At 40.2% G+C, this 14,574-nt stretch overlaps 2 protein-coding genes across 4 annotated transcripts in view; both read left to right on the forward strand.

The window, feature by feature from the left end:
• LOC133482405 (protein jagged-2) overlaps window positions 1-3,383 on the forward strand; it is a 55,606-nt gene extending 52,223 nt beyond the window's left edge. The window contains exons 13-14 of one of the 2 annotated variants that reach the window (XM_061782484.1): window positions 408-612; window positions 678-812. In XM_061782484.1, the coding sequence (XP_061638468.1) occupies window positions 408-602 (195 nt within the window). In that variant the 3' untranslated portion in view covers window positions 603-612; window positions 678-812. Of the gene's footprint in view, window positions 1-407; window positions 613-677 lie in introns of both variants that reach the window. The other variant, XM_061782483.1, reaches the window with a different exon arrangement.
• Window positions 3,384-6,797: 3,414 nt separating this feature from the next.
• clasrp (CLK4-associating serine/arginine rich protein) overlaps window positions 6,798-14,574 on the forward strand; it is a 43,104-nt gene continuing 35,327 nt past the window's right edge. For both annotated transcript variants that reach the window (XR_009789600.1, XM_061780843.1), the window contains exons 1-3: window positions 6,798-6,948; window positions 11,011-11,150; window positions 11,502-11,599. Coding sequence is in view for 1 of the 2 variants with exons in the window: in XM_061780843.1 (XP_061636827.1) it covers window positions 11,052-11,150; window positions 11,502-11,599 (197 nt within the window). In the remaining variant the exon portion in view is untranslated. The remainder of the gene's footprint in view (window positions 6,949-11,010; window positions 11,151-11,501; window positions 11,600-14,574) is intronic.

Here is a 14,574-nt window from a genome sequence, read left to right on the forward strand (position 1 = left end):
AAATAAAAAAATAAAAAATAAGTAAATAAATAATCTATTTAATAAATAGTTTAAAAAAAAGACTTCATTCCTGTAAGTGCCTGACTTTTTTCTCTCAAAAATATACAACTTTATTCTCGCAAGATTACGACTTCTTATGTAAGATTGAGTTTAATCTTGAAAATATATTACTTTAAACTCAAAATTACTCGTTATCCCGAAAGTATATGACTTTTTAAAAATAAAAAAAACGTTTTTATCTCGAAAGTATTTATTTATTTTTTATAAATATAATTATACAATTTATATATTTTTTTAGTGAATAAACTATAATTAAAATAAAATATAATATAATTAAATATTAAATAGCAATAAATGTAAATGTACATTTCTTCTCTTTTATTGTTAACATCATACTTTTATTTCAGGTAGTGGTGGATCTGTGTGACCCCAACCCCTGCTTGCAGGGGATGCCCTGTCACAGCATCGATGGCAGGTACATGTGTGCCTGTCCTGACGGTTACTATGGCAACGAGTGCCTGAGCATAAAGAATCCTTGTTTTGGCCCACACTGTCCAGGTAAGAGGAATGACGGCTGTATGAATGCAAGGCTAGATGGATAGATCCACTAAGGTAATTCAGAAATAAGGAAAATGCACTGACAAAGGAAATTCACTATATTCGCACCACTTCCTCAGGTGCCATGTCAGACTCAAAAGCCGGCATCAGCTTCTACATGGTCCTGTTGGGCGTCCTGGCTTTGGTGGTGCTATGCGGCTGCGCTGCGTGCGCCTTCGTCCTCACCCACCTGCAGCACAAGCGGAAAGAGCAGCAAGCCGTCCCGCAGGAGGAAGCCATCAACAACCAGCGTGAGTATGTCAACCTCATCCGAAACCTGGACTGTCTCGTCCCTCCGCCCCTCCCGCCTCCCGCCGCCCCCCTGGTTCAGTCGCCAACCGGCACGGCCACTGCCACCGTCGCTGTTTCCCCGCACTGCTACGAGGAAATCGAGCTGACTCTCCCTCCCTCTCCGGCCCCCTCGCACTCGTCCCCTGGGCTGAAGCAGGCTCGTGCCCCAAAAATGGACATCTCCAACCGGGAGAGGGAGAAGCTGAATCGTATCCACTGCACAGACAACCAGGAATTACAAGTGTGACCCTTCAAATCTGAGTCTTATATTATTCTGCATACTTTGCACTCTCTTGTCACAGGGTCCCCGTTCGTTGTTTGGCCTATCGTGTCTTTGAGACTCTTCAGATGATGTTGTGAGCTTGGACCTTAAAGCCGCATTTCCACCTAAAGTTCCAGGAACTTTTAGTCCTTGGTACTTTTCTACCATTTGCACAGCAGCCTGCGGTCCCTGGAAGTATATCAGTACAGTATATCTTAAAAAGCGGACGATTTTTCAGAATTTTCTCACCCTTACGATCAAAGTCGGTAAAAGCTTGATTATCAGATGTTTATAAAGGTTTACCCGGAGTGATCAACCTGTGGTGTGGGGTGTGCTAAGAGTGATTTTTCATCCTCACTCTAACCGGCCCGAATTTGAGCATTTGAGCACTCCCTTCCAATAAAAGTAATCAAAATACTTCTTATCGGATGTCTCTAATGTCCTGAGCAATTATCCTGTTGTCTGGGGTGTGTTAAGAGGGATTTTTCCTCCCAAATCTAATCAGGCCGAATTTGAGCATTTTCACCCCCTTCCGTTCCAAAAAGTTCAATAGCAATTCCACCTAGATAAACGTTTGAAAGCAAACCATTCTGAAAGATTAAGTACAAATGTAATGTACTTAAAAGTTAAATATTACTGAACTGTACTTAAAAATGTACTGTACTAGATAATAAAAAAAAAAGGTTTAAGCCACTGTAACGTTATGTACAGTTTGAACATTTAATTCAGTGATTCTTTCATGCACCGCTAGAGGAGCCCACACATCACTGCTCTAAAAAATAATCCAGATCGTAACTGTTAAACCTGTTAAATATTTACGATGGCATATACTTATGAGTGAAGTCAACCCCAAGTTGGGCCCATCCATGGACTCCGTTATTGTGACGTGAAACGAAACAGTTGTCAACAAGAAAGCTCGCTGTAGCTTGTGCTGCTGTCGGACACAAATAGAGTGGGGACTGGCTGTGTGAGTGTTTTATATAATCTGTCTCAAAAGTCATTCACCGCAATAAAAATGACAAGGAGAAGAATTGCGACTGAAATGTAGTTACCAGAGAAGCAAAAAGTTCGCCTCGCTTCTGGTTTGAAGAAGGAGACTCAACGATTGTCGGTGCGAACTTGGATTTGTCATCATAAATATTGAATATTTTAGGCTTTTTCTAACTTTGTTTGGAAGGAAAGAAAAATGCTCAAATTTGGATACTTTACAGTGTTCATGCTATTCTCATGCGATAGGGACCAAGCGAACATTGAAAATCCGTGGCACTGAGATGCTACAAGATGGGGGAAAAGCACCACATGAAGCTCCTGAACTTACTTCAACATAGTTCCTTAACACCAAGATGCAACAAGGTGGCACCAAAGCAATAATTATATTTGAGACAGAGCTTTGGCCTGAGCAAAAAAAAAAAACACAATATAGGTGAGTTTTTCAGCGGCTAACGGACGATAGGTTGCAAAAAAAAATTAGCGACCGCGTAGTGTAAGGGGCGACACTGTACCCCTCTTTAGTAGCGAGTATGTGAACAGCTGTAGACAAGGTGGAAAAAAAATGTGGCGAGTCGTCATCCATTCAGATTTGTTGAGCACTGCAGACCCCACCCCAAATGGTTCTTGATCCTTTCGAGAGTACTACCCCCCACCATGGTCTTCTTACACACCAGAACCAAATTCAGACATGCAATGGTCCTCCAAAAGTTCCAGGGTTAAATTTCCTTTGGTGGAAGTGCGCCTTCCGTGACCTCAGAGTGCCTGAAAAAGTGTCAGTCACAAAAATGTAGGCTAAGATCTGAGTGGCCGATCAATGGCCGAATGAATGGATGTTTATTTAAAGTCCAACTGGGCGAATGTGAGATTATTTAAAGCAACCAGCGCGCACGTTGTTAAATTTACAAGGGGGAAACTTCCTTCCCTTTCCAACACTTTTAACTGGACGTGGGATTCCATTTGGCCTGAGTTTGCGCATGAAAGACTGTACAGTATATGAAATATGTAAGGACACAAACCTCTGAGTTGTGCTTTAAGGCCTCATGAAATGTTTTAAAAGTAAACACTGTTGCCTGTGTCGTCTCTGTGATGCTACCTTTTTTTCATTTCACATGTAAAATAGTTTTTGTACATAAATATATTGTACATATTGATGCCTCACTTTTTTTGTACCGTGGTTCAGTCTGAGAGTATCACTCTTGTTGTTTTACTGACGTTCTGTAATAAAAGTGCATTTAACAGTTTGGATTTATTGGCACTTACTGTTGTAAAATATCCTCCGGTTAAAGAGAGAAAGTGCTGCCACTGTGTGAATGTGAGGGTTTTTAATTGTTATGATTGTGGAATGCAACAATTATCCCCATAATAATAATGTGTCCCTGTCAACTGTACTGTACTTCACTGATTGTATGACTTAATGGAAAGTTCATGCTAAAAATGTTCAATAGTTGAGTGGTAAACATCGCCTCTCACAGGCTACAATAATGGGTACACCTGTACAAGAAAAATACCACGATACCTCGCCGTCAAAAATAAAACCATACCTATTTTTCGTACTGGTACTTTTGCGTTGTTCGGCAGAAAGCGAGCGGCTCGCCAAAAAGAGGCGAGGTGTGCTTGTGTCAAGCTGTTTATTCGTCACTCCTGTAAAATATGTACTGTACAGTAATCCCCGGCGGTTCATGCGTCGTGGTCCTGATATATCGCAGAAGTGTTATTACAGTTTTTACACTATTTTTAAAATACTTTTTGTACAATATTTTTGTGTTATTCATTCCTCTTGCTCTCTCTTAATATATGTGTTTGCATTGTTTAAAAGTGTGTTTAAAGACCTTAAAAAAATGTAAATGCTGTAAACGCTGTATAAAAACACGGCATGGTGTATGTAAATAAGATCTTTCTATATAGCGGATTTCACTTATTGCAGGGGAGGTCTGGAACGTAACCCCAGCAATAGAGGGGGGAATACTGTACAGTCCTGTATTTGTATGTGGAAAAGTAATATCGCTGCCCAGTAACCATTATTCCACTGCTTTTACCGATGTTTTCGGTTTTTGCCTTGGTATCAGTGCAGTATCGGTATTGAGGTACATTAGGTAGGTATAGTATTAATTTAAGTCAGAATTTTGCTATCATGACAACACTATACACCAAAATAATCTAATGAGATCCAATAGTTACAGTTGAGTACAGATAAGAAGATAATTATGCTCACTTTTGAGAGGTATAAATATATAAATATTATAGAAGTTTGTATGTTTCTTTCTAATAAACTGGTTGCTTTATATGGCTAGGTGCAAAATATGACTTCACAATAAGGGTACCTGTACAAAGCCTTATAGATTGCTTAAAAATAGGTTAATATTTGTGTCATACATTATTTGTAGATTATTAGTAAACATTTATGAATTACATCCTCTATTGTGTTAAAAGGGAAAATACTGAGTCACTGTGGGTTTCCTATTTAGCATGCATCAGTCAACCCTTATTAAGCTTTTACATGGTAAACTAATTAATAACCAATTTATAAACCTTTAATAGGGGGACTTTTATTGTAAAATGGTACCCAGACACATCTCCATGGCATGTGGTGCTAACTACAAACATAATTTTAAATTGATACCCCCAAATTCCTTTATTAACAGACCAGTAAAGTCACCAGTTAGGTCGTGGGTCAAATTTTTGGTTTTAAAAAAACTAATTGGTGATTGACAGTGTTAGTAATGGCATGAGCTACAGACCATTTGTATTTGGACATTTTTAATGGGACATTTTTGACACTGTGGTATAGTTAAACATACCCTGAATCAAATTGACTCAGGACCATTATTGCTGGAGAAACATAACAGGAGGCTTAAAAGGGTGATTTTTACAGCTCTTTCATTAGTATGTCATTGGGTTGTGCAGATGGCATGTGTTAAAAGCATAAACTCAGTGACAGTGAGTGAAAGGAAAGGCGTTTTGTGACAGTGGGGATGCAGAAAAGACCGTTAATGGCTAAGTGGATGTGACAAATGTGAACTTCGGCCTGTGCAAACAGCAGCCGGCAGGGAAGGCTTCCTGTAACCACCCTGCTCAGGAGGAAATCAAGCGCACACTTCTGCTACCACCATACACCTGCTTTGTGCCCCAGGATGTCACACGTGACAACATGTACGCTTACAGGAGAGAAGCTTCAACTTTCAATTCTGGAGACCATTAAATCAACTCGATTTTGTCCAATTTGTGACATCATTACCTCAGTCTGGGGTGGAACACTTAAATATCCTTAAAGAAAATTGTTTCAACACGAAATAAAACGTACTCTATTTTTTTCCTGACAAGAACATGTGACTGTGATGTATGTTGTATATCCTCCTGACTACCAGAGAAAAAATATTATCCAATCAGCATTGTTTTCAAACTAATGAGAAAGAGATAGGTACCAAAGCCCCACCACTTCACGTTTGGTATCACTGAAAAGCTCTAAATGTCCTCTATCGCGGGCAAAAGGAGTTAACTCAGTAGTATGTAATGGGTGGGAGATATTCACGTTTACCAATGTCCACTACAGAGGACAAATTTGAACAACTGGTAGTATAGTTTTTTTTTTATTGTTTGCACATTTTAGTTTGTTAGAGACGTGGTTGGTCATCATGCTATATAACCATATTGAATTGTATGCATGTGTACCAACATAACGTATAATAACATAGCACAAAATTTATTTAATTCATCATGCATAAATCCGTATTGATTTATATGGATAGTACATTAAAAAAGATTTTTATTGAAATAAAAAAAAACTAAAAGACATTAATATCACAGTCATAACATGTTCTTTTACCAGAAAACAGCAGAATAATGATAAATTTTCTCTCCATCCATTCATTTTCCGTACCGCTTATCCTCACTAGGGTCGCGGTCGTGCTGGAGCCTATCCCAGCTGACTCTAGGTGAGAGGCGGGGTACACCCTGAACTGGTCGCCAGCCAATCGCAGTGCACATATAAACAAACACCCATTCGCACTCACATTCACACCTATGGGCAATTCAGAGTCTTCAATCAACCTACCATGCATGTTTTTGGGATGTGGGAGGAAACTGGAGTACCTGGAGAAAACCCATGCAGGCACCGGAAGAACATACAAACGGATTTGGATTTGGATTTGAACTCGATTCCTCAGAACTGTGAGGCAGATGTGCTAACCATTCTTCCACCGTCCGGCCTCACATTCACACATCTAATTCAATTTCCTTTCAATTATAATCAGAATCAGAATCATCTTTATTTGCCAAGTATGTCCAAAAAACACAAATAATTTGTCTCCGGTAGTTGGAGCCACTCTAGTACGACAACAGACAGTCAATTGACAGAGAACACTTTTGAGACATAAAGACATTGACAAAAAAAAAACAGTCACTGAGCAGTAAAGGGTTGCTAGTTATCTGGTAATGCCGGTACATTTATTTATTTTTTGGACAATTGTGCAAAAAGATGCAGACTGACTTTGTTTTTAATTTGTTTAAAAACATATTTAATTTCTCAGTTTTGTATCTCTCGGATTTGTCTCTCTTGTATTCTCTTTTATCTTTTTGTTATTAACCCAGGAAGAGAAGAATCATGAAAACATTAGAGACAGACAGTAACCGTGGTTGTTGTAGTAACGCTCCAATCCAGCAGGAGGCCCGTTGCCTTCCACCCGTCTTTACAATCCACGAAGAAGAAAGTCAGCGCGGAAGAAGGCGTGTACGGTGGCCTCTCTGGCTCAACGAATAAAATACCCCAGTGATTAATAACCCAATTTTTGTAATTGTTGCCCACAAAACAGGTAAGCCACGTCCGTTGGAAAAGTCTTAAAATGTGCTTTCTTAAGCAGCCCTGACCTAGACAATTGTTCTTTCGTTTGTTGGGGTGCAGTTAGCTGCTGATAGTCAAGCTAAGCTAAACTAGCTTCTCGGTCGTGGGGCCCCTTCTTCTTCACGCGCTATCCGTCAAATCGCTGCGATTCCTGACGAACTGCGGCGTACATTTAAAACATTTTTCTATCATTTTTGTGCCAAATGTCATTGGGGAAAAAAGATGCAGGCGTAAGAACTAAGTGGCCATTTAAACAAGTGTCAGGCGATACGTCTGGCTTTTAAGCTTTAGGTTTATAGGTTGGCTATCAGTTACCTGTCTCCACATACAGTACGTTTAATTGCTTACTATTAATTACTATTTACTACTTTACACACACTCAAAACACTATCAAAAACATAGCCCTCTTCAACTCACATTTGGGTATTGCTATAATGATTTTGAAAACTTGTTTGTTAAGCGTTTTTCAGTTCTAACATTGTCACATGACACCAACATCGCCAGCTAAATGCAAAATGTAATGCCTTTTTTTTAAAAATATATGATTAACCTTTCACAAAGTTATGCAAAGAAATTGGTAGGTTTTCATTTTTGCACTGGTGCGCTCATTTTTCCCCCTTTGGTGCACCAGCACTATAGTTAATTGCACCCAAATTTTCTACCGCATCGCAGTTTTTTACACGTACACTTTTTTTAAAAGAGCACTATTAAGTGATAAATAATCAACTAAGAATCTGCCGATCAACGTTATTTGAAGCACAAGTCCACAAGACTGGTAATTTACCGAAACGTGTTGGTGCTTAAAGTGCTCCGTGTCAGAGCTGACGAATCAGGCCTCAATATTATTCACGAAAAGGTTGTCAATCGTTCTTTTAATTTTATCATCGGCAGCTATTTGCACTCTAAATCTGATGGGCCTAGGCCACAGAACGATGTTTCGCCAGAATTTATCACGACAGTAGTATTGTGCATGCTGTTGTATTTTCATGCTTCTGATATCATATTAGAGCATAATAATTCAAGTATATCTTTTTAACTTTGAATTTTCAGGAATATTTAACATTGGCATTGAAATGTACCACAATAAATACAATCTTAGATACATAAAAATATACTGTAAATAAAACAGACTCACGCTGTTAAAAAAACACACAAATTAAAACACTTGGCACAGGTGTGGAGAGTCATTAATACCTTAATAGGCAGTATACTGCCAATCCATTTTCCAGTTGGTTAAGAATAAGTGCAAATTAACAACATTAACAACACAGTAACATCTCAACAAGCTGATCAAAGTAACCTGTTTTGCATCAAGATTCATATTGCCTATCAAAAGTATGCAGCATTTCTTTAAACGCTGGTTTCTGAACATGTTAAATGGCTGCATCGCTTTCTCTATAAAGCGATTTTGCTATCTGTGAGTGTGCAACATTTTGTGCTGTCATGTCTACATTTGCATTGTTGGGCAAATGCTTATTTGCAAGTTGTTGTGAAATGGAGGGCCCTCAATGTCCCACTATGTTTTTTTGTTGTTGTTTTTTTTACCAGCCAAAGAAATTGGGTGGGACGGTTGGGTTTTAAATTGACTGTCATTTTGAGTTTTGTTGTGTTGCTAGTTTTTGTTGCGACTTTGATCATATAAATTTGACATGCCGGCTCAATGTTGATGGTAACTGGCTCTCTGCGTTCATTTGGCTGGAACCCAAAATGTTCCCACACCGTTGCTTGCTGTGGCATTAGCATGGCTTCAAGTACTCCGTCGTGCCATAAATCCGGTGCATAATTTTTTTTTTTTACAAGACCCGCCCTAAGTGTGTGTGTGTGCTGCAGAAGTGCTTCCACACCTTAGCAAATCAAAGGAAAGTATGAGTCCCACCAACAGCTGCTAGCCAATCAAAAACAGTAAAGAGGGTCTTGTCTAGTATTAGCACAACGACAAATGCAGACAGCGAGATGAAGCCTCATGAAGCATCGTAACACTTCAGCCATTGGTTCGAGTAATGGTTCATTTCTTGATGCTTCATTGCACACGAAACCACCTGCTGGCCATGATGTGCATAATCACAGGCAGCTGTAGCTTTACCACATACAGTATGTGCTGCGTTGCATTTTTGCGTCTTTTTGGCTCTTGTGTATGACTATGTATTACAAAACAATGTTTGACCAAGTAATTTCCCAACATAAAGTGTAAAATATATTATTTTTTAACGGTTGTATAATGTTTTTCTGTCACTTTGGGAAAATGGCATTGGCTTAAGAGGGCAGAGGATTTTGAAAGTGCTTATTTAGAAATAACAGTTTGTCATCATTTTTGTGTTAAGTGATTCATTCAAGAGCAAGATTTTTAAATTGGGGTACAGTAAGTTCTCCTCTCCCAGTGAGGTTTTATTTTACCTTGCTTTCTGTGAACAAAATAAATACTTTCCCCATTAATAAAATAAGAAACGGTGGAAAATACTGTTTTTGATAAACAAAGGTAATTAATAAGCCTCAATGATATTTCCTTATGCGGTGCGGTCCTGCTTGGGGTTCTAACTCAGGCGACCACCATACCCCAGGTTGAGAGTCCAGAGTGCACCAACCGCTGGGCCATTTGACAAGGTTAGCAGGCAGCAGCCCGTTTCCAAGGATTCTTAGGAGTGACATAAATGCTGTCACCACTCCAAACTCTATTACCCTATACAAATTACACAGCCTTTATCCAAATTAAGCTGACCGCAGCACTTTATAAAACACACACACACATTTAGCATGGAGCCTGCATGAGGGGTTTAGATTGCTATCAAACCTCGCGGCAAACCCTGAAGCGCTTCCCGACTCGGTCACGTGGTACAGCCGGGCAGCGAGGCTTCGGACGGCATCACTTCGGGGTCCCTCGATACGCGCTCTGCGGAAACGCCCCCTCCATTACTCGACACACGCCTCGAAGACTCGACACATCTCGTAACATCACAACCAGACACACAATCTGCGTATGTTAGAATAATAGAAGCTAACACATTGTTTATTGAGAAAGGTGTAAAAACAAATTTAAGCAAACTCAAGGTGTAACGCCAGCAACGGGAAGGAAGAGCTTGTTCGCCACGAAACGGACTCCAGCCACAAAACTTCTGTTCGTGCTCTTATTCTTTTAAGTGTATTCCCTGGATATACATCTACATCAGCCACAGCGGCTTCAGTGACTGAACGTGTATGTGACCATAAAATACGCCTGTGTGCGTTCATAGCTGAACACCATTTGTCATTCAAAGTTGCGCAGCCTCTGGTCAATCTTTGTCAATAATCTTTTCGAAGATAAAACAGCATTAATGAAACTGTCTGTATCAAACCAACATGCCAGATACTTGAACAGACATAGCATTACTCGCGAATATAGACAGCGTTTGTCCAAAAAGCTAAAAAAAAAAACGTTTCACGAATTCGCCTCAGCACCTAGAGGCCACACTGACTGCTGTAAGATCAGAAGCACCTGCGATAACGGTTACATCAGGCTCATCTTCCACTTCCACTGCTCTAAAAAGGAATGGTTTCGATAAGTCGAAGGACTTCACATACAATCCAAAAATAATGAAAAAGGATAAATAATCATCAGGTAATTTTTTCATCAGCTGGTTATCTGTTCATAAAATGGTTGACTGACAGGAAAGAGAATGAAGCAGCTCTCTAAATGGCTGCAGAATGCACTTTCTACCATACGCATGTACACGGTGAAACAGATGGAGTCCCTCCTTCACTATCGCTGATTGGTTTAGACAACAATGAGCTTAATGTGTGTGTGTTGTGAGCCCAAAGAGAGGCTTTCAGCATCGCAAACATTTTTTTTTCCAACTCGAGCGGCTGGTCACACCGGTGACCTTATTTTTTTTAGGCACACCATTGAGAAATTAGGACTCTAAAGCCCTGCATGGGTTGTTGATGGCCACAACTGATGAATCGATAAAATCGATTAATCGGCCGTCCAAAAATTAGTTGGACCTAATTTAAAACAAAAAACCCTGATAACTGGACACGTCTCTCTTTTTACTCTCTGCAGCAACCGTGCCCCGCCGCGCCCCCACGCCCAGCGGCGCCGTCATGTGGCAGGAGGCCCGCAAGCACGAGCGCAAGCTCCGTGGCATGATGGTCGACTACAAGCGACGTGGCGAGCGCCGCCGAGAGTACTACGAGAAGATTGTAAGAGGGATTGCAAAATTCCAGGAAATTTAGAAGTTGGAAAGTTAGGAATATTTCCAAAATTCCCAAGGTTATCTTCCCATGTAAATTTACCGATCATTTTCCAACCCTAATCGTAAGCGACGATGTCACTTGCTTGGATGATGATGATCTGTCTGCCTCACTGCTGCTTCATTTTACATCCCCTTGCATAGTTCTGTAGCTGTGATGACCTGAGCTGAAACATTTAGCTCAGTAAAAAGCGCTAGTCAAGGTTTGATCACCATTAGGCAACAGAGGAGCAGCCTTGGGGGCAATTTTGGCACACCTTTTACCATCTCTTCACTTGTGCTCATATCTGTCTCCTATTAGAAAAAAGATCCGGCCCAGTTCCTTCAAGTTCATGGGCGAGCCTACAAGATTCATCTGGATCCTGCTGTGGCTCTGGCGGCCGAGGCTCCCATCAATATGTAAGGGGACAAAAACAGACACTAGTAATCTTGAGGATTACAGGGGGTCCTCGGTTTTCATTATTCGAGGCAGTGCTTGGTCACTATCCCCTGTGAAGAGAAGGGTTAACTGTACTGGCACTGTCGAAGTAAAATTGTATCATTCCTAACTTGGGCGATGTACATGTGCACAATAGTCACATCACAGGGTCTGCTACGATGTTGATGTACTGCAATATACAGTGAATCAACTGTAATATTAAAAGTAAGCAGCAGAGGGACCTATTTGGACACGCTAATAGGAATAGCACCCATGTTACAGTAAATTATAACACTTTAAACAACACACAGAGCAGCCCAGAGTGTTGTATACATATCTCCTTGTATGATAAATATGAATGAGGACAGGTGAAAGAATGTATACCTGCAGCATTTCCTTTTTCGCTCTTCAGAATGAAACTAGGCAGGCATGCGACATCTGCGTGAGTGCGCGAGGTACGTTCAGGGGGATGCCCTAAATGGGAGTGAATGGGTTAATTTGTAATATAGTACATAATTGTAAAAATGGATTACTAGGGAAATTATTTGTATCAGAATGCTTTAGTTAAAACACTGTACGATCACCTGATAATATGGAATTTATTTAGTTTTGTAATATAAGAACAGACAAATTATTTTGTTAATATAGTCGGGCAGAGCTGCTAGGAATGCAAAGTAATGTCCTTTCACCATCATTCCTGTCCTACTGTTTTTTTTTGCGTTTTTTTTTGGCAACAATGGGGAAATGAAATGCCAGTATTTTGAGGGTAATAGGCAACATATAGTATTAACTGAATAATAACTGAATAAGTTCATTTTTGGAACAGTGAATTTAGTTCAAAATGTTGAATTATGAACTGAACTACTTCATTTTTGGAATGATGAACTGAACTTTGAAGTAGTTCGTGTAGAAAATGAAATTTCCCACCACTGATCCTGTATTATTTCACATCGCAATATGCAGGGTGATTGAAAAGTAACTCCTTATTTTAAAATACTTATTTATTCATATGTTGTAATCCTCAATCCATTTTCTGAGCCACTTATCCTCACAAGGGTCGTGGGAGTGCTGGAGCCTATCCCAGCTATCATCGGGCAGGAGGAGGGGTACATCCTGAACTGGTTGCCAGCCAACGGCAGGGCACATATAAACAAACAACCATTCACACTCACATTTACACCTACGGGCAATTTAGAGTCTTCAATTAACCTACCATGCATGTTTTTGGGATGTGGGAGGAAACCGGTGTACCCAGAGAAAACCCACACAGGCACGCGGAGTACATGCAAATTCCACACAGGTGGGGCCGGGGATTGAGCCCTCGTCCTCAGAACTGTGAGACAGACGCTCTAACCAGTCGGCCACCGTGTCGCCATATGTTGTAATATTTTTTTCATTTTTTTTTGTGCATGTTCCATGATTAAAGGAGCAAGTCTATTCTACCAAACCAACGACTTTGGAAGAACTTGAAGGGAGAATACGAGAAGTTATGTTTTCCACCCCATAGGAGTACCTTGTGAAATCAGTTAATGCGGTTCCCAGGCGGCTTGAGAAACTGGTGGCTAATGCTGGCGCCCATATCAAATTTGAAATAAAACTCCACGCAATACACTTTCTTCTCATGTTCATTTCTTGTAAGAATTATAGTTCAGAAATAAATTAAAAGTACTTAAAAATAGGGAGTTACTTTTCAATCACCCTGTATATCGCAGGTTTAAAGAAAATTGCAATGTCATTTTTTTCCAATATTGTGGAGCCCTATTCCTACCTGCGATACAAGTGTAAAACATTTGACCACTGTTGTTAATACAACCCCAATTCCAATGAAGTTGAGATATTGTGTTAAACATAAATAAAAACAGAATACAATGATTTGCAAATCATGTTCAACCTATATTTAATTGAATACACTACAAAGACAAGCTATTTAATGTTCAAACTGATAAACTTGATTGTTTTTAGCAAATAATCATTAACTTAGAATTTTATGGCTGCAACACGTTCCAAAAAAGCTGGGACAGGTGGCAAAAAAGACTGAGAAAGTTGGGGAATGCTCATCAAACACCTGTTTGGAACATCCCACAGGTGAACAGGCGAATTAGGAACAGGTGGGGGCTATGAGTGGGTATAAAAGGAGCTTCCCTGAATTGCTCAGTCATTCACAAGCAAATATGGGGCGAGGTTCACCTCTTTGTGAACAAGTGCGTGAAAAAATAATCGAACAGTTTAAGGACAATGTTCCTCAACGTAAAATTGCAAGGAATTTAGGGATTTCATCATCTACGGTCCATAATATCATTCAAATGTTCCAAGAATCTGGAGAAATCACAGACTGTAAGCGGTAAGGCCGAAAACCAACATTGAATGCCCGTGACCCTCGATCCCTCAGGCAGCACTCCATCAATAACCGACATCAATGTGTAAAGGATATCACCACATGGGCTCAGGAACACTTCAGAAAACCAATGCCAGTAAATACAGTTCGCCGCTACATCCCTAAGTGCAACTTGAAACTCTACTATGCAAAGCAAAAGCCATTTATCAACAACACCCAGAAACGACGCCGGCTTCTCTGGGCCCGAGCTCATCTAAGATGGACTGATGCAAAGTGGAAAAGTGTTCTGTGGTCCGACGAGTCCACATTTCAAATACTTTTTGGAAATTGTGGACGTTGTGTCCTCCGGGCCAAACAGGAAAAGAACCATCCGGACTGTTATGGACGCAAAGTTCAAAAGCCAGCATCTGTAATATTATGGGGCTGTGTTAGTGCCAATGGCATGGGTAACTTACACATCTGTGAAGGCACCATTAATGCTGATAGGTACATACAGGTTTTGGAGAAAACATATGCTGCCATCCAAGCAACGTCTTTTTCATGGACGCCCCTGCTTATTTCAGCAAGACAATGCCAAACCACATTTTGCACGTGGTACAACAGCGTGGCTTCTTAGTAAAG

The sequence above is a fragment of the Phyllopteryx taeniolatus genome, chromosome 8 (genome assembly GCF_024500385.1).
Source record: "Phyllopteryx taeniolatus isolate TA_2022b chromosome 8, UOR_Ptae_1.2, whole genome shotgun sequence".
Lineage (NCBI taxonomy): Eukaryota > Metazoa > Chordata > Actinopteri > Syngnathiformes > Syngnathidae > Phyllopteryx > Phyllopteryx taeniolatus.